This window comes from Sclerotinia sclerotiorum, genomic scaffold (genome assembly GCF_000146945.2).
Source record: "Sclerotinia sclerotiorum 1980 UF-70 scaffold_3 genomic scaffold, whole genome shotgun sequence".
In the NCBI taxonomy this organism is placed as follows: Eukaryota; Fungi; Ascomycota; class Leotiomycetes; order Helotiales; family Sclerotiniaceae; genus Sclerotinia; species Sclerotinia sclerotiorum.
In genome coordinates, this window is record NW_001820833.1 from 2,404,107 (window position 1) to 2,431,857 (window position 27,751).

At 41.1% G+C, this 27,751-nt stretch overlaps 12 protein-coding genes across 12 annotated transcripts; 4 read left to right on the forward strand and 8 right to left on the reverse strand.

Annotated features, from left to right (window-relative positions):
- Positions 1–941: 941 nt before the first annotated feature.
- Positions 942–1,458, forward strand: SS1G_03022 (predicted protein; the record flags this gene model as incomplete). The annotated part of the gene is made up of 2 exons (XM_001596749.1): positions 942–1,051; positions 1,386–1,458. 2 exons carry the CDS (start codon positions 942–944, stop codon positions 1,456–1,458), a joined length of 183 nt encoding a protein of 60 aa, XP_001596799.1.
- Positions 1,459–3,407: 1,949 nt separating this feature from the next.
- SS1G_03023 (hypothetical protein) lies at positions 3,408–5,298 on the forward strand (the record flags this gene model as incomplete). Its single annotated transcript, XM_001596750.1, has 6 exons — positions 3,408–3,577; positions 3,612–4,041; positions 4,093–4,239; positions 4,287–4,437; positions 4,615–5,147; positions 5,272–5,298. 6 exons carry the CDS (start codon positions 3,408–3,410, stop codon positions 5,296–5,298), a joined length of 1,458 nt encoding a protein of 485 aa, XP_001596800.1.
- Positions 5,299–5,933: 635 nt separating this feature from the next.
- SS1G_03024 (hypothetical protein) lies at positions 5,934–8,686 on the forward strand (the record flags this gene model as incomplete). Its single annotated transcript, XM_001596751.1, has 3 exons — positions 5,934–6,707; positions 6,757–7,847; positions 7,939–8,686. 3 exons carry the CDS (start codon positions 5,934–5,936, stop codon positions 8,684–8,686), a joined length of 2,613 nt encoding a protein of 870 aa, XP_001596801.1.
- A 636-nt stretch (positions 8,687–9,322) lies between these two features.
- On the reverse strand, positions 9,323–12,326 carry SS1G_03025 (predicted protein; the record flags this gene model as incomplete). Its single annotated transcript, XM_001596752.1, has 4 exons — positions 9,323–9,333; positions 9,630–9,836; positions 10,203–11,553; positions 12,135–12,326. The coding sequence occupies 4 exons, from the start codon at positions 12,324–12,326 to the stop codon at positions 9,323–9,325; spliced, it is 1,761 nt and encodes a 586-aa protein (XP_001596802.1).
- Positions 12,327–13,502: 1,176 nt separating this feature from the next.
- On the forward strand, positions 13,503–15,650 carry SS1G_03026 (hypothetical protein; the record flags this gene model as incomplete). The annotated part of the gene is made up of 7 exons (XM_001596753.1): positions 13,503–13,593; positions 13,689–13,750; positions 14,206–14,239; positions 14,407–14,719; positions 14,872–14,950; positions 15,206–15,406; positions 15,534–15,650. The coding sequence occupies 7 exons, from the start codon at positions 13,503–13,505 to the stop codon at positions 15,648–15,650; spliced, it is 897 nt and encodes a 298-aa protein (XP_001596803.1).
- A 666-nt stretch (positions 15,651–16,316) lies between these two features.
- Positions 16,317–16,427, reverse strand: SS1G_03027 (predicted protein; the record flags this gene model as incomplete). The annotated part of the gene is made up of 1 exon (XM_001596754.1): positions 16,317–16,427. The coding sequence occupies one exon, from the start codon at positions 16,425–16,427 to the stop codon at positions 16,317–16,319; it is 111 nt and encodes a 36-aa protein (XP_001596804.1).
- Positions 16,428–16,889: 462 nt separating this feature from the next.
- On the reverse strand, positions 16,890–17,342 carry SS1G_03028 (predicted protein; the record flags this gene model as incomplete). Its single annotated transcript, XM_001596755.1, has 1 exon — positions 16,890–17,342. The coding sequence occupies one exon, from the start codon at positions 17,340–17,342 to the stop codon at positions 16,890–16,892; it is 453 nt and encodes a 150-aa protein (XP_001596805.1).
- Positions 17,343–18,760: 1,418 nt separating this feature from the next.
- On the reverse strand, positions 18,761–20,552 carry SS1G_03029 (hypothetical protein; the record flags this gene model as incomplete). Its single annotated transcript, XM_001596756.1, has 4 exons — positions 18,761–19,244; positions 19,307–19,799; positions 19,854–20,298; positions 20,418–20,552. The coding sequence occupies 4 exons, from the start codon at positions 20,550–20,552 to the stop codon at positions 18,761–18,763; spliced, it is 1,557 nt and encodes a 518-aa protein (XP_001596806.1).
- A 1,722-nt stretch (positions 20,553–22,274) lies between these two features.
- SS1G_03030 (hypothetical protein) lies at positions 22,275–22,841 on the reverse strand (the record flags this gene model as incomplete). Its single annotated transcript, XM_001596757.1, has 1 exon — positions 22,275–22,841. One exon carries the CDS (start codon positions 22,839–22,841, stop codon positions 22,275–22,277), a length of 567 nt encoding a protein of 188 aa, XP_001596807.1.
- Positions 22,842–23,156: 315 nt separating this feature from the next.
- SS1G_03031 (hypothetical protein) lies at positions 23,157–23,477 on the reverse strand (the record flags this gene model as incomplete). The annotated part of the gene is made up of 1 exon (XM_001596758.1): positions 23,157–23,477. The coding sequence occupies one exon, from the start codon at positions 23,475–23,477 to the stop codon at positions 23,157–23,159; it is 321 nt and encodes a 106-aa protein (XP_001596808.1).
- A 404-nt stretch (positions 23,478–23,881) lies between these two features.
- SS1G_03032 (hypothetical protein) lies at positions 23,882–24,172 on the reverse strand (the record flags this gene model as incomplete). Its single annotated transcript, XM_001596759.1, has 1 exon — positions 23,882–24,172. The coding sequence occupies one exon, from the start codon at positions 24,170–24,172 to the stop codon at positions 23,882–23,884; it is 291 nt and encodes a 96-aa protein (XP_001596809.1).
- Positions 24,173–24,989: 817 nt separating this feature from the next.
- On the reverse strand, positions 24,990–26,884 carry SS1G_03033 (hypothetical protein; the record flags this gene model as incomplete). The annotated part of the gene is made up of 7 exons (XM_001596760.1): positions 24,990–25,075; positions 25,228–25,467; positions 25,619–25,807; positions 25,844–25,935; positions 26,001–26,284; positions 26,334–26,600; positions 26,804–26,884. The coding sequence occupies 7 exons, from the start codon at positions 26,882–26,884 to the stop codon at positions 24,990–24,992; spliced, it is 1,239 nt and encodes a 412-aa protein (XP_001596810.1).
- Between the last annotated feature and the right edge of the window lie 867 nt (positions 26,885–27,751).

Consider the following 27,751-nt stretch of genomic DNA (forward strand, 5'->3'; position numbering starts at 1 on the left):
TTTTAAATTTTTTGAAAGTTTATATAATTATATTTCGTTTAACTTTCCTTTCTATTCTATTCTATCATTCAAAGATAATTATTAATCAGTTCTCAATTTTTATATAATTACGATTATTTGTTACGTCCAAAACGATTAGTATGTCACATGACCATAAAACATGTGATGGAACGGTGAGGAACGAACGTTCCTAGGAACAACCAGGAACGCTCGTTCCCAGGAACGACGATTCCTAGTTAACCATAGGCACGAAGGACTATATAATCAAGATGGATTTCTTTTGTATAGAGCTTCGTGCTCAAGATCAATCATTTAGTATACTCTACTATTAGTTACGAATTGCATATCATTATTGTCATTACTTCAAGTCCCTGCTTGACGCCTAGTTATAAACCTACTTCGAGAGCCTAGAGCACTTCCACGTGATCTAGACGGCAAACCTCGTAACATTATTATTATTATTATTATTATTATTATTATTATTATTATTGTTATTATTATTATTATTATTATTATTATAATTATTATTATTATTATTATTATTATTATTATTATTATTACTCTGATTATTATTATTATTATTTGTTACGAGGTTTGCCGTCTAGATCACGCGGAAGTGCTCTAGGCTCTCGAGGTGGTTTATAACTAGGCGTCAAGCAGGGACTTAAAGTAATGACAATGACGCAATCCGTAACTAATAGTAGAGTATACTAAATGATTGATCTTGAGCACGAAGCTCTATACAAAGGGAATCCATCTTGATTATATAGATTGTTGTACAGTATGTCCCACTGTTCCCCTCGATATAAATCAGTGGGATCGGTGGGAGGCTTTCCCACTGCTCCCCTCGATTTAAATCGGTGGGACGAGTGGGACTACGTGACCCCCTGATTAGTCATGTGATGTGGGGCTTAGTCATAACTGAGTACCGCCGTAACATGATGATATCAACTAGTATTGAGACCCAGAACTCTGCCATTCTTCACCTCATGTTCGCATGGGAAGAATTAAAAATATTATATAAAACTATCTATGGAACATCAAGAGATGTGTAAGAAAAGGTCCTGAAGGCTGCAAGAGAAAGTCACTGATAGTATTATTCTGACTCCTTTCTAAATCACCCATCTTCGACGTGAAATATACTCACTAGCACAAAGATGTTTTGGACAACATAAATAAAAGATATTTTGGACAATACAAAGAGCAAAATTACAAGAGGCCATTAAATATTTCAATTGAGCAGCTCATTAGTAACAATAAGAAGGTATCTAGGAGGAATACTGAATCCTTAGAAAGGTGGTGTTTACTCCCAGAGAAACCCACCTCTTCCTTAAGCGAGTAGATTGAATATCCTCGATATTTCTATAATTTACTGATATACACAGTCCTTGTACATCCAAGGAGAAATTAGAAAAGACACCTATCTATATGAGAAAATGTGCATTTATATTTGCTTAATTTGATCGATCTCAGTATTATGATGTTTGATACATACCTAGTAGGTACCTGGGCATAGATCTAGTAGACCTTCCGATATCTTTCTTTGAAAGGAGCTTCACCTTCACAATATTCACTGAAAATTACAAGAAAGAAGTAAATTACTGTTTATTCTATCCCCTTCAATAATATTTACCGCTGTCAGGATAATACTGCCAATCCTGTATGCTGTCTCCTAATCGTATATACCAAGTATTTTCCCTATCCCTCTTTCTTTCCCGCTCTTCGACCCCCTTCCCGGTACGATGTTCCCCCTTTCTCACAGCGCAGTGCGTTTCGCTTCCCCTGCCTTCCATGCATATCCCAACCCATATCCCAATCTATCTTCTCACTCTCCCATACTCACACAACCAACAAGTAAAAGTATAGCACGTATCTTTCATCCCATATTGCCAAAAAAAGTCACAATGCAGACAATTATACAAAAGAGCAGTAATACTATGGACTAGGTATGAAAAAAATATAATTAATTAAAGCATACGAGAAAAGATTTATGAGAACTCACTACATCACGATCTGAGTCTTCATTGACCGTCGCATATGTTATGGGATTCATTGTACTAATTACTGTGCAAGCAATAATCTCAATGTGGGATAGGTACTGTGTCGTGGTGGTGGGTAGGTATGATATACTGCGAGACTGCGCTTCTTGTGCTCTCTGGTATAATTAATACTTAACTATTGACTGATAATAAATGCTACATCGGGTCGTCATAAAGCTATAGTACGGATTATAGAGTGGAACCGTGATGGCGGTTTTCTTAATAACTGCAAAATGCAACAGACTAGTGTATGGAATGGCGGTCCTTGAGATGGGGGTGGAAATGGTGGAGAAGAAAGAAGGAAAAGACTGTTTATCCTAAGTAAGTTTGCCATACTTTAAACAGAAGATCAAGTTAAAGGTCTTCATTGGGAGGTCGCGAATCTTTGAGACGGGAACATTGATTAAATAATCGAGGGGGCAATCTTGTTATTATGAAGTAAAAACTGATACCGCTTGACTATCAACATAGTATCCCTTTCGCTGTCTCTTCGATCTACCGTCATAGTTTTAACAAGGAGAGCAAGTTTCAAACCTTCGAAAAGAAACCCCATTAGGAATAAGGAAAAGAAAAATAGAAACCAAAAAACCTCAGGCGCACAACAGGCAACTCTCCTCACTGTGATCTTTTCTGGCCAATATAGCAACCAGTTCCTCAAGACTACTCTTAATCCGAAGATCGTTTGCCCGCCCTGCAATATGGATGGCAGGATAGTTGTTGCTACCTGTCAATGGGTGACGAAACAATTCTCCCACAAGGGCCTGCAATTCACAGAACAATCTTCTGTATAAAAGTGAGCATCACTTTGGTCAATTCGTCAAAATATTCTTGAGACAATCATATTCCTTCCGGTCCAGCCGGAGAGTGGTTTTCTCGATTCGAGAAGTTAACTCGTCGTTGCGTGAAGAACCACGTGATGACGATGTGATTCGCACGTGCTAATCATTTCCAAAATAATCACCCAATAACTAGACAGTCTTGAAACATTTGCGCATCCCGTTGCATCCGCTGTATGTTATATGGGCCTGTAATCACGCCAAAGACATTATTACCTTTGGGTGGGATATCTCTCGCATACTCGATATCATTGGTCAATTAGCATGCAGAAGCGAAAGATGGCGAAATGGTCTGCAGCCATCACACAATATTTCGGCATTCGTCCAAGGATAAAAACGAAGGATAAAGACGTCAATGCATGGCACGTAGAGAAAGAATTCCCAATTTTGTATTTCATAACGGCGTTGATTTTTAGATTAGACTCATTGGAGTGTTGTGTAACATTTAATCATCTTTGTTATATTGTCAGTATCGTCGAAGATTTGGATGTTGGACTGGATTTATTTCGACTTGGAAGCTTATAAACGTAATATGGGCTTAACTTTTGAAAGAGTTGCCGTCATCGGTGCAGGTGTTAGTGGTCTGGCGGCAGCAAGGCATCTCTTAGATTATGGCTTGGATGTAACAATCTATGAGCGATCCTCGAAACCAGGTGGTGTTTGGTCCGTCAACTACTCCATTTCTTCTCCTTTTGGAAAGCTGTAAGGAAAAGATCATGTTAACAAAATGATCCAGGGCATACGATGAAAGGAAACCGCTGGAATCGAAATACCCGTCCATTTTGCCATCCGTTGCGGGCATCTATCCAGACTCAGATTCAGATTCTCAGGGTGTCACATCTCAATTGTTACCTCTTCAGACAGAAAACCTCATACTGAAGCACGCACCACCAGGCCCTGCATATTTTGGCCTAACAACGAACATTTCGACGAAACTTCAAGAAATGAAAGGCCACCCATGGAAAGAGGGTACCGGCGACTTTGTCAATGTGAAGGTTGTTGGTGATTATTTGAAGGACTATGCCAGGAGATTTCATCTCGAACAGGTCTTGAGATACAATACCAAAATCGAGGCTATTGAGAAAGTAGACAGTAAATGGGTTGTGAAATCAAAGCTGTTGAATAAAACTCATGACGGAAACATAAAGTTTGTAGAAAAAGAAGAGGTGAGTTATTGAGTTTGCGTTTGGAAGTTCTCGAAAGCTGACTCATGATAGACATTTGATAAAGTAGTCGTGGCGAGTGGGCATTATCATGCAAGCAGAGTCCCCGACATCAAAGGACTGAAAGATTGGAGGGAACGGTATCCTGAAAGAGTTATGCATTCGAAAGTTTACAGAAGACCTCAAGAACTTGCAGGCCAGGTAAGCATTCATGCCTAATAATAATGTAGTGTATTGACTTGCCTCAGACCGTACTTCTCATTGGTGGCGGTGTTTCTTCGACCGACATTGCCAGGGAGATCAATGGAATGGCCAAGAAGGTTTATCAATCCACTCGAGGTGGTCAATTTGACCTTCCTCTCAGCTTTCTACCTCCAAGGACAGAAAGAGTTGGAGAATGTGTGTCTTTTGAGTTTGAAGCAAGTAACAAAGGTCGAGGGATCGCTCACTTAAAAGATGGAACAAAGCTCGTTGACATCGATAAAGTGATAATTTGCACAGGATACCACATTTCATATCCTTTCCTCAGTCGCTATCATGATGATTTAACATCTCCAGCCGAAGCTAACGAGACAGTTCTTGTTACTGATGGAACACAAGTCCACAATCTTCATAAAGACATATTTTATATTCCAGATCCAACACTTGCATTCGTTGGCACAGCATATTATGTATCGACCTTTTCCCTGTTCGAATTCCAGGCCATTGCGGTCGCAGCTGTGTTCTCCGGAAGAGCAAAACTGCCACGCGAGGAAGAGATGAGGGAAGAATATAGACTGAAAGTGAAAGAAAAGGGGTTCGGTAGAGCTTTTCACGCCCTTAATGGACGAGAACCAGAGTATGTTCGTGAATTGGTAGATTGGATTAACACAGATGCTGCGGCGAGCGGAGGACAAAAGGTAGAAGGTCACTCCGAAGCATGGTTGAGGGAAGACGAGATCAAGAAAGAAAAACTTCTTGAGAGATTTGAGAAGCAGAAACAAGAGGAGCTCCAGAAACAAGAACAAAGCTATCGTATATACAATTTGAGGAGTCAAGGACCTCTTCCTACCTCCGAATATCGGTTATTCGATGGAAACGGGAGTAAGGGAAAATTAGAGGAACAGGCTGTAGGTTAAGGTGGAAATTGTCTCCAATTTCCTGTTGGCGTATCATGAAGATTGTAGCCAGTATTTAGAGGGATAGCCCATGTTGAAGCAAGAACTGACAAACGTGCCATTACTCACTATATAGAGTGGTGAAAACGACTGGATTACTTAGAATAATAATGTCTATCCGAATGTACTCGTATATCGTCTGGTGTTTGCGATTTTGAAATGCTCTTCAGCCAGACGGTTGTTTGATGCACATGTGTTGATGGTTGAAGAGTTGCGATGATTGTTTGAATAATACATCATATGATTCTCCTAAAAAGTGAACTAGTAGTTTACGTTCATGAATATATGTATATATTTGAGCACTCTGAATAATGATGATGGCTGAATGGAGTGAAAGTTTATTGTCAGGGAGAGATGAGCGGTTGGTGAATGTTAAATGAACCTGGGATGAAATTTAGCGAAGGCGCGTCGAAGGGAAATCGCGACTTTCTCATTAACTCAATTATGACTGCATCATATATGCGGAACGCCCACAACTTTTTTAAGAGCTGGTATAATTCATGACAATACATTTTATTTCTATGTTTGAGCATACGAGAACTTGATTGTGGGATTAAATTTAACAACTGCCCAGATCCAATGCCATTTCTTGCACAACAGCCCAAGGAGTCCAAAAATTCGAAACGCGTTCACAACCACCCTCAGATACGAACTGCAGACTTTAATTTTCACTCCAGCAGAAGCTTTAGATAATCTGCCATATTTGGCACATTATTGACGCGTATCATATCTCTCGACATGTATTTACCACGCTCACAACTTGCAACACTATACCTCCACCTGCAGAAGACTCATCATCCATTATCCCCGCCAGTCCTTATACTCGTTGCTCTCGAACCCGATGCCTTATGCGGATGTCGAATCCTTACCCAACTACTCAAGCGCGATTATATCCCACATAAGATACAACCAATTGCCGGATATGGGGATCTGGAGAAAGCGGGGAAGAATGTTATACAACCTATGATGGAAAACCAGGGTGGTAGCGGGGGAGTTGTGGTTTGCTTGGGTGTTGGAGGCCTAGTTGACTTGGGTGCGCTGCTGGGGTTTGATTCCGAGGCAGATGAAGCTAGTTATGGTGGTGTTGAAGTTTGGGTCGTGGATGCAAGACGACCTTGGAACTTAGGGAATGTCTTTGGAGGATTCCCAATTGTATCACATCAAGTGGAGGGCGGGGAAATTATATCCGAGCCACCGAAAGGTGTGGTTGGAGGAATGATAGCAAGAAATTATAAGCCGGGCAAAGGAGGTATTATTGTTTTTGATGACGGGGATATCGAGGAAGATATGAAGGCGGAGAAGGATGCATACTTGGCACTAGTGGATATGCCTGAGATGGAGGATGATGGGGATGATAGTGAGGGTAGCGAGACAGAAGGAGACAGTGATGATGATGGGGCTTCTCCAATCAAGAGATCAAGCAAGAAGAGGAAGTCTTGGTCGGATCGGGATGAGGAAGATGATACTGACGTAGAGGATGATAGACCACGGCGGAGGCGGAGAAGCAATTCAGTATGTATGCTGTAATCATGTATTGCATACTGGCTAACCATTATTTTAGTCAAGTCCCATTCCAGAATCCCCGACTCGTGCTCCTCAGCGTGGACTTCTATCACTCAATTCACTAAATGATCCAACAATATTCTCAAGCGATTCACGATCCGTATCCCCACCACCCGCACAACCTCCCAAACCTCCTTCGGCAAGGGCTTTACGACGAAAACTGCGGAAACTGCGTCGAAAGAATGAGATGGTTCTCCAAACATATTATAACCTCGGTGCATCATATTCGGAGCCGATATCTTCGATGATGTATTCATTGGCTTCAGAGTTGGGAAGGGAAGATAACGACCTGCTTTGGATGACAATTGTAGGTGTCAGCTCACAAGAATTATATGGTCGTTCGGCAATTGGAGTTGGGGTGACTACAGAAAAGTCCTCGCCGTCAGGATGGTTAGGCTCTCGAGGATCACGAACCCGGCAACTTCTACGAGATGAAGTACGTCGCCTTAATCCCCCAGAACTTTCGGAGTCGGCCTTCAATTCCAATAGAAATTCGTCACCTGAAAATAGTGGCATAATACCAACAACAGCGCGAAGTCCAACAGATACTAGTATCCGTTTATCTCCGGAACCAAAATTTCTTCTCATCAGACATTGGAGTTTATATGATAGCATGTTACATTCCCCATATTTATCGGCGAGATTACATATTTGGTCGGATAGTGGACGAAAACGATTACATAAATTACTTGCAAAGATGGGTGTCAGTCTTGTTCAATGCAAACAAAGCTATACACATATGGATATGGAACTCAAACGCGGACTACGGACAAAACTATTGAAATACTCAGAACTCTATGGCCTAGATGATCTCGTCCCAGGTACAGATACGGACGGTAGAGACAGAGGAGGCTCGAAAGAAGGATGGGGTTTTGTGAGAAGTTGGGGTTGGAAGGCTACCCTTAGTGCACAAGATGTGGGAGTCGTAGTGGGTGCTATTTTGGAGGTGGGAAAGAAGGCAGTAACGACTATAGAGAATGGGACTTGGGATCGAAGTCGAGAGACAAAAGAGACGAGTGATGAGGATGGGACACTGGAAGGTGAGGAATGGGTTGGGAGGTTTTGGGATGCTTATGATGCACTTGAGAAGTATGTTGTCCCTTTCTTTACAGTTTATCCAGTGGTCATGCTGGAGTATGAAAAACCTCAAGTTGCATTGTTAACGTCGCTATGTAAACAGAATCGAAGAACTCAAACTAGCCCTTCCAACAGCCCAACATTTACATCGCGCAATTCTTCGCACTGGCACTTCTCTAATAGAAAAGCGCCAAATTAAACATCTTCGCGCCTTTCGTATGGCGGTAGTGAAAGATGGTCCAGATGTCCCATTATTCACCCATCCAGCCGCATTAACAAAACTCGCCCTATGGATTGGTGAGGCAATTGCAGAACAGGAGAGAGAAAGTAAAGGCAAGCTAGGTAATGGAGGTAGAGGTACACCATTAGTCGTTGCCGGACTAAACGAAGGCAGAGGTGTATATGTTGTAGTTGGTACAGGTGGTGGAGGCGGAGGAATAGGAGGTTGGGGCTTTGGCGATAAAAAAGCCGCAAGAGAAAAAGCCAAGAAAAAGCAGGAAAAAGCTGCAGCGAGAGAATTGAGAAGGAAAAATAAAGAAAAAATCAGAGAAGAGAAAAGAGCAGCTAGACGAGCAGCTCGAGGTGAAGAGGATGATGATGATGAGGACGATGAGACGGAAGAAGAATCTTCGGAATCAGAAGATGATGACGAAGAAGAAGAGGAAGACGAAGAAGCGGAGAGAGGAAAAGGATTTGGGAGAAACAAATTCGGTAATGCTTTTCAAGAGGTGGTGGAGGAGACGAATGCAAGGGTTAGGATTGATAGTTTCGAACATTGTGTGGTGGAGGTCAAGAAGGAGGATTTGGGAGGTTTTCTGGAAAGTTTGAGTTTGAGGGCTGTTGTTGGGTAGGGTCATGATGGTATAGTGCATGGATACGGCATTGAGAAACACGGAGCGGCATAGAAGGGGTTTAAGCTGTAGATAATGATTACGAAAGCTTGGCTAGCTGGGATCAATGGGATTGCTGAATACATTGCATGGCATGGTATGATATGGATTGACGACCCGCGGTAGGGTGAATTGTCTGGGGTTTTTTCCTTGCATGCTTCTTTGTTTGATGGGAAAAGAGCGAGCATATCAGGCGGGGTTTATATATTTTATTAGTGTATTGGCTGGTAGGTACTTCGTATGGTATGGATAGCGTGAGGATTGGATGGATGGATGGATGGATGGGTTGGTAGGTAGGTAGGTAGGTAAACGAATGAATGAATGATACTCCTGGGTTTATTGGTGAATAATTGGTTTGGATTGAATTTGTGTATAAGATCAGTGTAGGCGAGATGAAATTTTATATGATATTCGGAATTGGTGAGTATTGAAGTGATGTGTAGTGATGTGAATCAGAGAGTAAATAATGAATATGTGATTAGTGGAGTGGAGGAAGAGGGGCTATGAGTAGGAGAGGAAGGGGGTAACATGACGGGAGGCATAGAGGAAAATCAATGAATGGTGAATGAATAGAGGAAAGGAATAATACGATGAATCCTAGATGACACCTATTCTGAACTCAATCAAGCATCTAAGCATCTAAGCAATCAACAAGAAAGTCATAAGTAACACGAACGAACTCCCAACCCCTAATTTCCAAGCTATAGCTGATCGTCGGTATCTAGCGAAGCAAGAAATACACAAAAATGGAAAAAATAAAAATATAAAATCAAATATAAATCCTACCTAATTACATATCATTCCCATATCTCAAAGAGAAAACACTAGCCACCCGCATATCCATACCTATATCCATAAACCAAACCAAAAAAAAAAATTCTCATCAACGATCAATTAATTATACGCTCCAATTTAAGTTCCTGCATGACTTTCCGATGTATTTCTGCCTTTTGCTCTGCTGTTTGATATTCCCATCTTCTTACATATTTTTCGTCTAATGGGGAGACGGGGGAGTGGTTTTGAGTGGTTGTTGATGGTTTTAGATGGGGGGTTTTGGTGCTGCGGTTTATTTGTGGTTGTGAGGGAGGAGGAGGAGGTGGTGGTGGTGGTGCTGTTGTTGCTTGTGAATGTGGATATGAATATAGTGTGTTAGTGCTCGCGTGGAATAAATCATGGTGACTTTTTTTGGTTTTGGCGGTTGCGGGTTTATATTGGTTACTGGGAGTGTTGTTTGTGTGCGTATATGTGTATGAGGATGCTTGTGGTTGGATAGAGCCGGGATCTAGGAGATCTCGATGGCTTTTCTTCTGCGTCATTCCGCGACTGCTAGATCCAGGTCTTGCAGGTGACTTTTGATGGTCGCGATGGGGAGAATGGGTAGTTGGTGGTAGAGGGGGAATCCCTGGATTTTGGTAAATGTGGTTTTTATCGGGTGTGCGAGGAGAGCGCCTGGATGACTTTCTGTTGGGAGATTTACCGGGAGATTTTCCTTGCCGTTCCTCGTGGTTTGATGGATTTATATGTATTGAAGGTGTTGGTCGCGGATGAGGAGAAGGCTTCTTTTTTGGAGGAGCGTCACGGTTTGATTTTGCACTGGATGGCTCACGCTGAGACGGCAGTTGAGCAGAATTCTGTCCACGTCGTTGCCCGCGTGTAGAGGTGCCACTGTCAGAACCGTAATCGGATGATTTATATGTGTTTGCTTTGGGTGGAGGTCTTTGGCAGGAACCCGGATCATGGCGAATGGATATAGCAGAATCATGTCGAGTCTTTGTGCTGCCAGATTCGCGTGATTTTGAACGTTCTATAATCATGACGTGACCTATGATATGTCTATGTCTCCCTTCCCTAAGGTTCATCAGACAAGAATGGTAATCGATTTTATCCAGCCAGAAATGCACGTTTTTGAAACCATAATCGTTCTGCCATTTTTCGATTAACTTATCTGGAATCATAACACCTTGCGATTGATGATGGTGATTACCACAGTCATAGGCCATAGGGTTTATATCGTATTTTTTCCCTTGCTCTCGATATATTTGCCTCGATTTGGCCTGTTTATCTTCCAGACGTAGCTTATTGTGTTCAATGTAACTTCGAATGTCTTCCACTATTCTGCTACGCTCGGAAGAAGATGGCTGTGATTTTGACCTTGGATCCCCGAGACGATCAATGCGCTGACAGATACGATACTCCGGTGGAGGCTTTCGGATAATGATGCCGCTCATCCCGGATATATATACTCTTTTTTCATGTTCTGTCGCTCTAAACATTTTCTCCTGGATTGCTTTGTCCAATGTATCATCAGGAATCCAACGATCTGTCGTGTGCCATCTTGTTTCTGCGCATGCTCCTCGTAGTTCCGTTGTATGAAGTTTATATCGCCAGGACTTCCTCGGGTTACTGATAAATCTGATCTGAGTGCCAGGTTTTGGTTCTGTTAGCTTTTGGTCATTATCCAGAAGCCCTTCAAGAATGATAATGTCAATCTCGATGCGGCCGTTAGACGTATGAAGTTTTCTGTTATAGTCATCAATATAATCGCCAACAAGTGCTACTTGTTCTGTCACTGATTTGGAGGTTTTGTGTGTCTGAGTCGTCTGGCTGAAGTTTCCATGCCAATCTTCAGTTTTGTGCGGCAATGGTACTTGTTTTGCATGTCGCGGCTCTTCTGGATGCCCTCCTGGAAATCCATCATTCGGTATATCGCTCTGGTAGGTCGTATCATTTATTTTTGTCTTTTTTTGTTTTTGGGAGTAACTGATATGATTTTGGTGTTTTGAATCCTTCTTTTTACCAAAAATCTGTGTCAACCACTTCATACCGATCTACTGCAGCTATTTTGAGTCAGTATATTGAGGGGAATATTGAATCTACATATCATTACCTCAATCTACTTTGGACGACAGCTCATCATGATTCCCCTATGGGAGCAGAAGAAAATTCTATTTGCCTAGAAAACGACGAATGTACTAAAGAAAGGAATGGAACACTTGACCGACTGGTTTGGCAGTACTACTGAACCAACCTACTAACGAGAATAGATTCTTTAAAAAAAAAGGAAGACTCGATGATATTTTCCTATAAGGAAGAAGGGCAAATGTTGTAAATATACGATGACAAGCTATGCAAACCTTCAATGAAATGAGAATTAATGTTGGAAACTGTTAGGATCCAACAGAGAATCCTTCATTATATTAATATCCGACTGCGCCAAAGAATTGTTCGAAAATAAGATCAGGTCTCTATGACCGCCACCCATAGCAAAAAAAGAAGACCCAGATTATGACCTTTGCATGGAAATTTTCAAAGACAATAACGAATGATAATGTGTATGCTATAAAGGATGAAGGCCGGCTGTGACCAACACGCCACCAAACATTTTGCACCGCCGTCGTCGTTTTTGTACCTTAGCCTCTCGTATACCTTTGGTATAAGCCGAAGCAATCGCCGCATTAGCCGCAATGAAGGAAAATGAAGTTACTTTGATTGAAGTCTGTATACCAGTATGTATTCCAGTGTGGAATGGGTGTTGGTAAATTGAAGCTATCCTTCTCATATGCCAGTAAGATAATGAGGCCTTGGAATTTGGCTTATGCATCATTACTGAAAGCCTGCACTTTCTCCATGGACCAGCTTAGAGTTAAATAAGAGTTGCATCAAAACCAATGAATTGACTACTCGTGGCGACAATGAACATTCTGTGATGGTGTTGTGATATTTAATGTCTGGTTGCTTGGGAATGTTGTTCAGTCGGAGATTCGGCATTTAGTATCACCGTTTTCATTATTATGTAATCAATCACGTAAGCAAACGGCCCTCTAAACATTGACTTGACCAAAACAACCTGGTGAACCGTCACTCAAGGTCGGCCTGATAGAGATTTTTTTCTTCCTTTATTTGAACACTAAATAGACTGGCAGGCCTCAATGTAAACGAAGCAGAGTTCAGGGCAATCTAACTGGGCCTCGCTGGATGTCTTTCATACCGATGACAAAGGTTTAGCTCCAAGCGATGGCTATATTGAATGCTGGCTGTAACAGAGGTATACACGGATAATACAGATTTATCAATGAGCTACTATGTTCATATAAAAAAGAAAATTTGCGTAAGCTATCAAATCATAGATGCCTTTAATCATCAAAATGCCGGTTAGGAGTGGCATTGACATCGAGTAGGGCGAGCAATTTCCAGCTCGACCATGCCACCTCCAGGCAACCCAATATTTCCACGAAGACAGTGATTGAAGCCTGATTCACTATTGAAGTAGCGTCAAGGGGAGTTTTCATGTATCTTCTCCATTCAAATAAGGAAAAGAAAAAAAAAAAGTCACTAAAGAATGATAGCATTAATTGCTTACTTCTGGTCAATTCCTACAAGATATCTCATTGCGACCCAACACTAATTTCGCTAAAATCAGGGGCTATCGCAGTATGTGTGGTTGCTGTGTTCTTTAGACCTTTTCACCCCGAACATGGATCAAGTGTGCCTGATTAATTAATGTGGCTACTCCAATTAAGTGTCGTATGAATGGAAACCAGTAGAAACAAATATGCACTCCATATTCACCTTTGCAGCTTGCATATGCTGTAATCGTCGATCCCAGTGATCTTCACGGCGTGAGTCACTGATTAAGTATTACCCCACGATCCGAATTCGACATGAAGTATATATTCACCAACCTCAAATTTCTAGAATCACGGTATCAAACCCCCATACCATTCCCCTCAAAACCACTATAACCATCAACACCACAGGTACTATTGTTCGAGAAAAGATGTCGACTATACGTCTCACAAGTAAGGATATCGGATATATTCCAGGACAACTTCCACCAGGACCCAAGAACTCTATCCTCGATGTCCCAGGTTAGTTACCCCACATACCCCGCGTCACGAGAATGTTACATCCCCTCTTGGCTGTGCTTTTGGGAAATCCAACACTGCATACTAATTTTCTTCAGGAGTTCATGTCGGTCAAAATACAGTCGGAAAGGATGGCGAGGACGCTCGTAAAGGCGCTACTGTTATTTTTCCACGCCATCCTGATGATATCAATATTCCCTGTTATGCGGGGTTGCATACCCTAAATGGAAATGGGGAACTGACCAGTAGCTATCAGACTAAAGATTGGGGCTATTCAAATACTGTTCGTCATGATTTTTTTCCAATATCCATATTCAGTGTCTCCTCTTTTGACTTTGAGTAAAAACAATAGGGCACAGAAGTCATATTAACAAAAAGACACACAGCCAATCGCCATAACCAATTCTCCCTCCTTAGGAACAGTCTTCCAAGCACTCTGGCAACGAGTGCTTGACGTCGCCTCAAAAAAAAGAAAATCGTATCAAAGAAATATCCCATAACTACGGTACCCCCATTGTAGGGGAAACAGCCGATTTCATCCTCAACGACATTTATAGCTCCCCGCTGACCCTCGAGGACGTAAGACCTGCTTTCGAGAATGCATTAACGCAACAGGAGGTTCAAGAAGATCAATATGGAGGTGGAGCTGGTATGACATGTCATATGTTTCCTGGAGGGACTGGAACCAGTTCTAGAGTCTTTGGAGAAATTCCTTGGGAGACGTAGCCCGCCATTGCGCAGTAGGGCTCTCTCAATTTGGCGGCCATGGATTGGGACGCAATCATTCTGGTGATATAATCCTCGCTCTTTCCACAGGCAACAAAACCAACGAGCTAGTCGACGAACCTCAAGTGGATGGACTATCCAAAATCGAAGCCAACGATATTAAAATCATCAAAAATGAAAGTATCGAAACGCTCTTCCGAGCTGCGAGTGAAGCTACCGAAGAAGAAATTCTAAATTTTATGATTGTAGGAAGAGATGGGAGAACGGGATTTAAGGGATGTAGATTGGAGGGATTACCGGTGGATAGAGTAAGAGAGTTGGTGAAGAAGTATAGGGTGGATATTGATGATGGGAGTTGTCTATCTTCAGGGGAATATCTTGCGCTGCAGAATAAGGGTGTGCAGTAAGTTTGAATACTTTGCTGTTCATGAGTAAACGACTAGTATGATTACCGGCGTAATGTGCCTATGGCAAAAGTTAAGTACAGAAGCTTTCGATATCATCAAACAATCCTTGAAGTGCATACTTCCTAATTTCCATCCTTTTGTCATTAAGACTGGGTAAAGGCCGAGGTAGCCCACGGCTACCAGGAGTATCTTCCTCTGGGTTAAATACCCTGCTCGATATCTATAAGGTAAGGTAAATACGATATGTTTTCGGGTACGGGTTGACACCGCCGGGCGAGGCACGTGAAGACGCGTGAATAAACATGAATACGGGACACCTGCTATCTATAGAATAAACAATATCATGTGATATTATGGTCATATATCAGATGCTTGATATCTAGAGAGTATCATATGATCATATATTCGCCCTAAACTTTGGATAAGTATGGGACAATCACCTGATCATAGCCCGGGACCCTACCAATAACTAAATTTTGTAGGGTAAATACCCTAAGGGTCTAAATACCTCGGGTAGTGGGAGGGTGCGCATGCCTCTTTGTCACTTTATCTTCCAAGATGTTCAACACGAAGAGTCGAAAAACAATCCGGTTCATTGCCCAAAGAGAATTCTATCATATCACCACAATGACTATGCTGCAATTAGTGATAGGGGACATGCAGAATATGATTTTATGACGCAAGTTAGTTTCACAATAACTTTACGATCACTATTCTACCAAAAACATACACATCGTATTCCTATTCCCTTAAATCAAGTGATGCGAAGCTACGTAACAAGTTTACGATTTTTTCGTGTAACATCGGAAGCAAGCTTACACTATGCATTCCATTGTCAATCATAACCATCCGCAACACGATGCTCAAAGTTTGAGAGATAAGGTCTTCACCCTTTCAGGATGGACAAGTTGCTGGGTCTATTCCTAATTTTCTATGCTGGAGTGTACTTTGGCGACGATTATCAAGCGTTTGAGTCGGCGCTGAAGATGCAGAACGGCCGATGTTACATTGCATCTGTACCGCTTCATCAAAATAGTAGCATCCTTTGTGGCGCTCCATCTGCACTAACACCCACGAAACAGCATTATTATTTTGCTTTCAAGTTAAAAGTCGCACTGACACCACATTTTCGAAATATGACCGGAACAATTTATTACTCGTAACTAAATTGCGATCATTGATGAACCAAAATGCTAGCGCAATACTCAGCAAAACGATCGACCCGATGGAAGAAACTTGCTTTTTGGGCAAAAAGAATTCACAACGCGAGGAAGATGGACATTGAATGGCGATAAGTGCAAAGTTCTTCACAAAGTAAGTCCTGGGTAATATTTCACCGACCATATTCTTCATTTACGAAATGCTCGAAATTCTGCAGCAAAAGCCCCCAATCTGTAAGCATCAAAAATAGTACACATTTCTACATCAATACCACCAAAGTCAACTCGCCTGAGACGTCCAGGATCAACATCCTTACATCTATCGCAGGGGAGGGGCACAGTCGGTAGAAAATGAGGCACATTGCCTGTGATGTATACCTTTGCCAATTCTTTTTTATCCTCTCGATTTTCCTCCTTGTTCAATTTAAACATTCTATACAGTCTTTTCCACAATTGAATTATTCGCGATGTCGAAATCATCCTCATCATCCATACCTCTAATCACTGATCCACCAAAAATCTCCGCATACAATCGCGGTCCCATTTTAACTACCTTCGTACCGCCAGCTTCATGTCTATCTACATTGACCTTTTCAACCGATATGTATTTTGGACATCGAGATAAAGGCTATGTAGATGCTGCTTGTTTTCCCAGTAGTACCACGGATTATGGACCTTGGGAAAATGCATGGGGTGTTTATTATTGTTAGTCTACATCTTGATTACTTTAAGCACTTACTTATACATTTTTAGATAGTCCGGGAATATGCCCACAAGGCTGGTCGCAAGCGGCAACGTTATCATCCAGTTTTGGAAAAGGTACTACACAGCTGAAGCTTGGAGATGAGACTACGGCTGTTGTTTGCTGTCCTTCGTGAGTGGCCTGATATATTTAACAATATTGCTACGTGGAAGCTCACCACTAATGCTCTTTAAGTGGATTTAGCTATTCATCGGATGGTCATGCATGCGGCTCGACATTTTGGTCTACTACTTCTACACTCTTCTATATTAATCCTTCACTAAACGCTTTAAATTCATGGGTTTCAACTGATGCCAATACACCTCTCACGACCAGGGCATCTGGATCTCCATATATCATTTTCGGTGATGGAATACCCATTTGGTGGCAAGCAAGTGATTTGCAAGTTTTTTCTTCGGCGGCAGCTGCTCCCTCTATTACTCCATCTATGACCGCTACATCCACAGCAACCTTGGGGTCCGGGGCCGATTCAGCAACATTAACACAAACGTCACCAAGGTCACCTATGCAAACCACACAGCCAGAAAATACATCCTCATCCGATTCAGAGACATCAACACAAACATCATCGAGCTCATCTCTGCAAACCCCACAACCGGCAAATACATCCTCATCCAACAATGGACTTTCCGTGGGCAGCGGAATCGCAATCGGTGTAGCAATAGCATTATTCGCCCTAGGCCTATCAGCAGGCATCGCAAAATGTTTCTTAAGTAAACGTAAGCAGAAAAAAGCAAGAATGGAATCGAGCTCTTCAATGATGACTGGTGTGATTAATTTATCAGAACATGGGAGAGAAATGGTGAACCGGGGACCGGTCTCGGAACTTTATGTTGAGGAAGGTGGGAGGAGGAACTGGAGTACGGGGGTGAAGAGAACGAGTGAACTTCCTGGTCAGTGATATTGAGGTAAGGTATTTGGAGATGTGATTCGTCATTTCCGATTTGGTTGAGAGTATATCTTTTGGCAAGAGAGCAAGTGTTACAGATGATAAACTGATGGCAACCAAAACTTCAAATGAAGCTTTCTAATACCGACACGCAATCCTTGAAGAAGCAAAATTTCAGCTTCAGGAGAGAGAAATGTAAATATTAGCAAGAATTTCAATGGCGCGTTAAGAGCTAATACTTTAGAGGGACATGATGTTAATATTTACGACGAGATGAGATTTTGGAACTTTGCGATTTTATGTATATGTTTAGTGTTATTTATTTACAAATAATATAAAACTGAAACTTAAGAAGCAGTTTATTGATGCAGTGTAAGATGTTTGTTAGTTGTGCAAGTTTCCTTATAAGATCTTACTTAATGGTTAGGAGATGTAGTTGGGATATCCGTATCTAGCGGAAAATATCTACCTAGCTATAGTAAGATTAAGGAGGATCTAATCTGATATACAAGAGACAAATCCCCTCTAAACTACATCACCGTCCCAAAAACTCAGAATTCTACTAAGAAATTCTACTATTGTCTAGATCTAGATATATGGTAAAACCCCTCAAGTAACAGCAGAAATTCTTGATACGGATATTGGAAACACTTTCTTGAATTCTAGACCGTGCTATTATGGTCCAATGAGAGAGTTTGAATATTTTTTAAGATTTTGATGATTATTTGATGTGCTACTTGTAATCTTGCTATAGCAGTAAAAAACATTTTTGGGGTGGAGAATGACTCGATGCATAGTCCGGGACTAATGGGTAAATGATAGGTTGAGCGTAGATTGGGGATGGATCTGAAGGGTAAGTTTAAAGTAGGAGATGTGAATAATGAGATTTTGGGACCGATGTAAAGAATAGCTTCAAATGTGGCTATGAGTCCACAAGGGAAGGAGGGGAGCACAATCTGGAGACAGGCCGATTTTCAAATAACGAGTTTCATGCAACGGCTTTAAATCTTCAGGCTGGGTGCAAATCCTCTCATTTGAGAATGCAGCGGACATTTATTCTGGGATACTAGCCAATATGAGGTATGAAAAAAGTGATAAATCGAAGCGGGCAAACATCTCACTGAAGAGGGTCGAAAATTTCTGAATCCTCAACACCGTGATAAACGAACATCAGATTCCCAAAACACATTCTCCCTAGATATCAATTTAAAATTTCCATCCCAGTTCAAACGAAAAGTTTAAAGCCCCCGGGAACACCCTTCTGAAAAACACCTTCGGGATCATACTTCCTACTCGCCTCCTGCAAAATTGCCTTATTCGTCGCTCCATACCCATCAATCGGATCTTGCGAATTCGCCGCGTAATTCAAGTACTTCCAATCATTAAGATATCCCTCTGTCGCTGCAAATGAATCAATCTTGTCGAAGATAGCTTGAGCGGTGTTGGTGACAAGACTATCGTCGGCGATGTCCGCCCATGTAGCAGTTAGGAGAGCAACGATTAGTGGTCCGTCGTCTGGAATTACACCTAGGACGTTTCCGCCTGATGGTGCGGATTCGGCGGGGATGTTGGTCGGCAGCGGTGCTAAGGATAAGGCCCAGGTAATTCCGGAGAGGGATTCGATGAAGGGGAGAGACGCGTTGTAGGCGTTGAAGGCCGTGGTTATTATTTCTTTTTTGGCTTTGAATGTTGTTGTTTTGAAGAGAGTGCTGAGTATTTGTTAGAAGGATTGATATTTGATGTAAAATAGAGGAGAATAGAAGATATATACCGTGAACGGGGAAGTGTGGCAAGTGTTTCACTGGTGACGTCAGTTAAGTTCCTGATTCCCATAGTATCAAAGAACTGAGGTTGAATGGCTGTAAAAGGTTGGTATACAGGTGGGTTAACGACCGGTTCCGTATACACAACATTACTAACTACCACGGCGCCTAAACCGAGTTGAAACGCAAGACTCATAATTAAAGAAGCATTCTCATCATAAGTTGCGTTAGAGCTGAAGTCGGTCAAGGCATTGATTTGTTGGTCTGCGGTGGTAAGTGGATACACTATATTACCGCCCCATATATCGCCTTGTTTAAAAGCGTAAAAGTCAATTCGTGTAACGACACCGAGGTTGTTTGAGCCGCCTTTTAGTGCTAGAAATAAATCGCTGTTTTCCTTGGCATTTGCATTGACGACTTTTCCGTTTGCGAGAACCACTTCGAAGTTCTTTACATTGTCACATGTGAAACCTTTTTTAGGGGAGAAATAGGATATTCCACCTGTATATGTGACTTAGATTAAAAATGCAAAGGGAATAGATCAGCAGTACTTACCTCCGAGGGTCAACCCTCCAACCCCAACTGTGCTGACCCGTCCACCGGGAACAGTCAGTTGTAAAGCATCTAACCTAGAATAAACCTCTCCCCATTTTGCTGCAGGACCTACGGATACCACAGACTCATTGGTGTTAACACTGATTGCATTGATGGCACTCAGATCTATCGAAACTCCTTGATTTATGTTGGCGTCACCTGCTCCTGGGGCATGACCTCCAGATTTGATGGCGAATTGGCATGAAGGGTTCCAGTTTGTGGATTTTCCAAGAACAGATAAAATACCGACAGCAGTCGAGACGTCTGTTGTGGATGTTGGTGACAAAATACAGCCTGGAGATATGTCTGATTCTTGCTGAGAATAGAAATTTTCTAAAAATGCAGTATACGTTGATGAATTCGAGTAAGAAACTTTCGGACCCAATGCTTGTTGCAGAGCTTTGCACTATACGGAAACGTTAATTATTTGCGGCTAAAGGCTGTAAGGTGATATGAGAAATGAGGGGAATTAAATTATTGATGAGCAAAAATGCTGAGGGATGGAATTCAAAACCGAATACTCACACAAATGTTTACATCTGAAGTGGTAGAATTGTTGACACTAGAAACTGCGGAACTGATAGCGGTATTCAAAGCATCTGCATGTGCAACAGCAGAAAAGGAATATAACAAGGACAAGTACAAAGTTTTACGTAACATCCTGAGAAAGGAAAGGAGATGTTGCTAGGAGTTTATGGTAGATCGAACGTCTCCATTCAAGGAGATATAGACGTCTGGATGACCAGAGATCTTATACTTTAGACTCATATGTCCATCTGATGAGAGACTTTCACATCAGCCACACTGGCAGGGTTACTCCATGTCAAGGTTAAAGGATAAGAAAAGCCGTAAAACTTTATTGCCAAAGAATATGAAGATATAACTAGGATCAAGTATTACTTGTAGTGCCTTAAGAGAGGCTGAAAACTCTAATTTTACAACAACACTCCCCGCATCGCGTATGCGTCATTTCAAACAGAGCATCGAAATGTTTCGCGATGAGATATAAACAAATGAGGAGAATGAGTAACATCTCGAAAGGTTGACAAACTGTACCGTGCAATTTGCGATGAAAACGGTGGTGAGCCATTAGATACTGGGTACAAACATTTGGTATAGATTTTTTAACAAGCAGGTGAATAGCCATCAGACACGTTGTGGCTTATTTCCAAGCATTTGAACATTAAAAGTCCCTGGCTATATTTCCGACATCTTGATCCTGGTGTGCAGATTGCCCAAAGTGTCTTACAATAACAGTATTATTTCTCATCTATTTGGTGGTTTTCGTGAGGCAGGAATGGCGGAAGGAAATCGTCTCGAAAAGGAGGTTGATTTAAGCCCAGGCGAGCTAGGCCAAATTGAGTATACTTAATTTAATAACGTATTAACGACGCCTTGATGAAATATCTGATGCTTTCGTGAATATCTGGTTGTTAGAGTTTATTCAGAACCATTTTATCAATTGAAATCGAACTCAAACAAAGTCGAAAAAATTCAATTATATTAGATATTACGAATTAAATTCTTCTTAATCCTGAAGAGTAATTATTAAGCTTTTAATTCTAGGAGGAAAAGTCCGACTTGGAAGATATGTTATTCCAAAATATTGAATCTTTAAATTCTCTTTTATCTACCTTGGAATTATGCTAATTGAATTGAGAATGATATTCAGACGAAAATGGCGAGGTAGTTCATGTCCCTTTTTTGATGTTGATATATTAATCTTTGTCTGGTGTATGACCCACTTCCACCGTTCCTCCAGCTTCGCGTATGCATTTTATCCTCACGGGATAATTTGTATCTTTAAGAGTTAATAACTCAAATTTCCTCATATATAGCTTCATCAACCATACGTTTTCCCTCCTGGTCAATTTACGTTAGTCCGCATACCCGGACACCTCCACTACACACGTGAAATATATTGCGCTTTTCATGGTCCAACTCCAATTCCATAATTACAGAATTTGTCATTGAGTATCAACCCTTAGTACACTAAAATTTTCAATAATTAGATATATTACCATGTCTTAGAGCACGCGGAGATTTTGCATGCCAGCAAGAATTCCTAAGGACCACAAAAGTGGTTGAAATCTATCTGTCAACATTATTCTTGATACTGAATTCCCTAAGAAAGCAAAAAGTACGTATATGATATATATTATCTTTCTTTACTGATATACAGAAAATCTATATATATGATGTACATTATATACATATCTTTATATAAACAAACATCCAAAAATGAGATTCTCAAATATTGAAGTATAGTATAACGTAATTTATCACCGAGTGGGCCATATCACCGAGTGGGCCACTTTCACCTCAATTTACACTTTCAAGTACATATTATTCAACAACAATTGAATCAATTGATTGAAACTATTAGGAATCTAATAATCTAGGATCTGTTATATTGATTTGACAAGTTCTTGAATTATGACCTGGCTTTCCACACTTACTACAGCATCTACTAGAAGATGCTTCCCCATTAGAATTCCCCCCATTTTGACGCTCGTCGCGTTGAATCTGAATATCAACCTCTTGCTGAGATAATATATCCATAGCTTCTTGTCCAGTAAGTACTCCTCCTTGCCGTAATTGAGTTTTTTTTGCATGTCGATGTTTGCTTAATGCCTCATTTGCCTTCCGAAGTGTACGGTTTTCTGCACTTAAAAGTGTATTTTCATGTGCCAATCTTTCTGTGTCTTTAGCTAAAGCTAGTACAGTTTTGAATATAGATATAGGAGAGCTTGATTGATGACGAGATATTCGAGATTTTACTAAAGTTGATTGAGAAAGAGCTTCAGTTGGATTGTGAGGGGTTTGAGAGATCCAAAGATCTAAATCGAAAGAAGGAGGAGTAAGTGTATGAATTCGAATATCTAATTTTGAGAGTATAGCTTCGGGATTAAATGGTATTAATCCAGCTCCTCGAAACCCAGCTTTCATATTCTGAACTGTAATTGATTCTTGATATACAGCTTTAAAAGCTATAAAGAATTCAACTTTGGAGATATGATTGATATATGCCTTAATAAATCCATCAATTTGACAACCATACAAACGTTTTAGGATACTAAAACACCCAACATCAAGTGGTTGAGTTAAATGACTTGAATGCAATAGTAATCTTATATATATAATATCATTTGCCTTGTAATATGATTGAAAAGATATTGATTCATGATTTTCGTGTCTATCTAATACTAACATTCGATATTTGCCCTTTCTTCGATGAATCGTATGTTTATCGAAATACTTTAATTATTCTAATCCTGTCTCATTATTCGTCCATCCATTGGAAGTAGGTTTAATAGCCCAATCCGCAGGAAAATCGGTTTCGGTATACCAATTGGAAAGATGAACTTGTCCTTGAACTACCAGAAATGGAGGTATAGTTTCACCCTCTCCATTGCCACATATAATTGCCGTAGCCCACTCTCGATTGCCTGGTTGTATTGCCTTGCTTCTGCCATTTCGTTCAGCACTAGTTACAGCCATTCCAGGGCATATTATACCCATCATGAAGCCGGTTTCGTCGAAATTGTAGAAATCGGAATCAACAATACCATATTTCGCCCGCATATTCGATACCAATCGCAACTACTCTTCAATAAGCTTGGGGTCTTCGCAGAGAGCTCTTTGAAAATCATAAATGCGATTAAAACGCGTCTTTAATTCTGGGCATCGTTTAACAAAGCGATAAGCCCAGAGCTTTCCAATCTTCTTCGCACCCCGCGATTCGAGAATATAATTCGCCATATCTTCTACACCATTTAATTTAGGTGCAAACCCTCTCTCATCCATATCGATTATATACTGGATAAGCACTTCCTCTTCTAATTTGGTCAAATTATGACCATTTGCTCGAGATTCGATACGAGGGGTAGTACCGTCCATTCTGCGCTGAATCTTTGTACGCGGGATATTATATAGCTTAACAACCTTCCGAATGCTTAATTTTTGGTCTTTATTGATAGCTTCGATAGCTAAAAGTATTCGACCTTCTTGATTATTCGATTCCATAATATTTTGTTGATAAATCGCGTATTGAAGTTGAAAGATATAAATTGAGGTAAAAGTGGCCCGCTCGGTGATATGGCCCGCTCGCTGATAAACCACGTTAATCTTATTTTTAATTCGGTGTTACGAGGTTTGCCGTCTAGATCACGTGGAAGTGCTCTAGGCTCTCGAGATGGTTTATAACTAGGCGTCAAGCAGAGACTTAAGTAATGTGTTACGATGGTAACAGCTGACTTGTTTTCGTAAGCTTGGGCCATGTGCAAATCGGTTTCGATTCGCTCAATTTACTATGAGATTTCGGTCACCCTAAGAACTTATATGCACGCACTATCAGAGCATATAAACAAGTATGCTGGTGTGACGGAAACCCCTGCTTTCCTCCCACCCTTATTATATAAGAAACCTCAGGTACATTAACCATGTCCACACATGATACGATTACTCGGGATTAGTATACGATTTAGGTGGTCTGAGGATCAGATCCGGACAAGTACTAGGTATCAATGGTTATCGGTAAAGTAAGATCACTGGAGGGATAAATATGACTTCTTTTTGCCTAGCCATTGCGGCTAGGCCATTCATTTGTGTATATATAGAGTAGCTATCCCCATCTACAGGTGCTCTTCACCTGTAAATTCTAAGTTAAATACAATTGCTGGTCTATAAACACCCTTTTGGTCACAGCTGGATCACTCAGGATCACTGGTGATCCAAGGTGATCCAAGGAGCATGAAGATCTATATGTTCAATATGAATTTCTTTATTGTAGGGCTTAGTGCTCAAGATCAATCATTTAGTATACTCTACAATTAGTTACGAATTGCATATCATTATTGTCATTACTTAAGTTCCTGCTTGACGCCTAGTTATAAACCACCTCGAGAGCCTAGAGCACTTCCACGTGATCTAGACGGCAAACCTCGTAACACTTAAGTTTTTAATCACTCTATCTTGCTTATAAGACTATAATTGATAGGATAATCATATAATTACCATGCCATACGGAATTTAAAGAACATAAGATTATTTCTCGAAAGTATAATCTTCCATTTATCTATTCTACCCCCACCAATCCTATTGATTGATTCTCTCCAATTCCACCTCGCATACTTTCGCAACATCGTGTTTGAAGATGTATTCTTGATATTCTTGAGGATTTGCTAGATAGAGGGAAGTTTTGGATTAGCTTTTTATCGCAAATTTCTCCATTTAAAATTCCTCTCCCGTTCTTCTTCTCGTTATCCATCTCTTCCTCCTCTTATCATTACCCTGGCACCGCAAAATCCACATAATAAGGAATTGAAAGACTCACAAGGTACACACTGTCCCTCTTCCATAAAAGCCCTCGCACTTTCCTTCACCTTCTCCGACTGATCCGGGCCTGCATTTGAAAACATTTGCATGGCGCTTGCTCGATTTTTTCTTATTTTTTCGAAACTATGGAGTCTTGTTGATATTGTTTCTACTGTAGGATTGCCGGGTGGGAGCTTGGAGAAGAGAACGCCGAGAGCGCAACCATCTTCTATTGCTTGGGCGCCTGCTTGTCCTTGGTCTTGGGGGTTTGTTAGTGTGGGTGGGTATTTAGGGGATGGTAGTTGGGTATTGGGGATGGAAGGGATGTGAGGGAAATAGGGAGATGGAGAGTTGGAAGTGTGGACGGTCGAAGATAGATTTGAAGAAGATAAACAGAGAGTGGGAATTACAAGGTAACATAGGATGCGCAGCATCACCAATAACAACGAGTTTACCCCGATGCCAAGTAGGTAGAGGCGCTCTAAATAGAAGTTTCCATAGTCTGACATCTTTCCCCTTAGCTAATAAATGGCGAAGCGCAGGATGATATCCAGTAAGCTCATTGAGGAAGATCTCGCTAGGAATACGGATGTTCCAGTCTGGAGAATGTTTAAGTCAGATCCATTGAAGAATACAATAGAATGCATAAAAGGAATGAGGCTTGCCTTCAGTGGATTCGAGACCCTCTCTGTCCGGACACATGAATGCAACATTAAGTATTTGATTCCTGGAAATTTGTAAGTATTTGGAATAAGGCGTCAAGCACTCTGCAAGAGGAGGGATATGACATACTCTCTGCAAGGATACCAAACAACTCTTCGTTGGCTTTCAGTTGGGGAGACAAACATTCGAAGCTTGCCTTCCATTTCTTCCATAAAAAAAGCACATTCAGGGTCGTCTTGGATTTCTTTGACTGGTATTAAACATCGAAAACAAGATATTCCTGTTGGAACAGCTGGGTTCTCATATCCCGTGACTTCTTTTACAGCCGTAGAATGAATACCATCAGCACCGACAATTAAATCGGCCGTCATACTCTTTCCGTCGGCCAGAATTACTGATCCATTGATGGTGTCCTAAAATAGCTCAGCAAAATTTCAGCCAAAGATGTGTACATTTTCATACATAGCCGACAACTTCGCACTTATTTTGAATTACTGCCGGCTTTCCTTGTCCTTCTTCTCCTGTGGCAAGCAACTTTAACTCTGTATGTAAATCAACCCTATGACTGTAGAAATACCCAGATCCATATTCTTCTTCAATGTTAGAATGATCTACCACATTAAGTACACGAAGGTCATCCCCGGAAGTGTAAGTGGTCGATTGGGCAGTCACGAGGCGAGCTCTTTTGACATCGAAGCCCCATTGAGATACAACTCGGGATGCATTAGGCTGGACGTCTGGAATGGATTAATTTCTCTATATTGTGGTGATGATATGGAAGATGCTCACGGATTGCAGCGCCAACTTCATGAGATAGAGATGATTTATCGAGTATCTTTGATATTTATTAGCAGTGGTTAGATGATCCAAGAGCTCGTGAACCGTTCTTCAATAAAAATCTACTTCCAAAGTAGTACTCGAGGAGTTCGTACCAAGACTTCATGACCAGCTCTCCTAAGTCCAATCGCAGCTGAAAGACCAGCAATGCCTGCTCCAACCACAATGACCTTCATTTTGAAAGTTATTTTGATAAATTCGTGATGTTAAGATGTCCTCTGGTTTGGAAGTAAGATCTTACATATAGTAAGGTGAAGCGAATGCGGAAGCTAAATTTAAATCACTAGGTGATGAGGGATGATCCGCCCGCTTTGGTCAAACAGGGGAAGAACATTAAAAGAGCGAGCCTCCGAATAGCCACTTATAATCACCTATATATGGAACGATAGAAAACGTAATATGAAGTTGCGGCATTGAGATCAAATGCAATGCAAGATGAAGAATATGGGGTGTCCGTTCATAAACCTCTACCCAAGAACAATGTGTGCCATGGTAATGATATTATCGTCCCTTGTAGAATTTGCATGATCCGGACATTTTAACTCATCATTTTTATCTGATCTTTCCAAACCAACAGCACCAGATCGGTAAAAATTACCTTGGTATTGGTTAACGGTGTCTCAAGATATGTTCCATGGGCCCATCAACAATACAGGCAACGCCTTTTGGTGAAACTTTGATTGGTCGTGGCGTGAAGAGTTGCCAAGAGACATTTATCTGTTCCCCCGATTCCGATTCTGATTCCGATATTTTATTCTAACGGAATGTCGGTGAAAAGATATGTCTATCTATATTCGCTTTATGTGGTGCTCTCATGTCGGCGTCGGTGTTGTGTTTATTGCGATCGTCACACACCGTGAGCGGTAAGTTAGGTGAGCGGAGAAGAGAAGAGAGACTTAAACTCCGCTCGTTCCGCACCTAGGATACTTGTACTCTGTCTTTGGATGATGCCAATTTCATCAACATTGTTTTCACGAGGCTGATGTCTGCAAACGAATTCGGAGCCGACAAACAAATCTAATAATAAGCATGAAACCATCCGA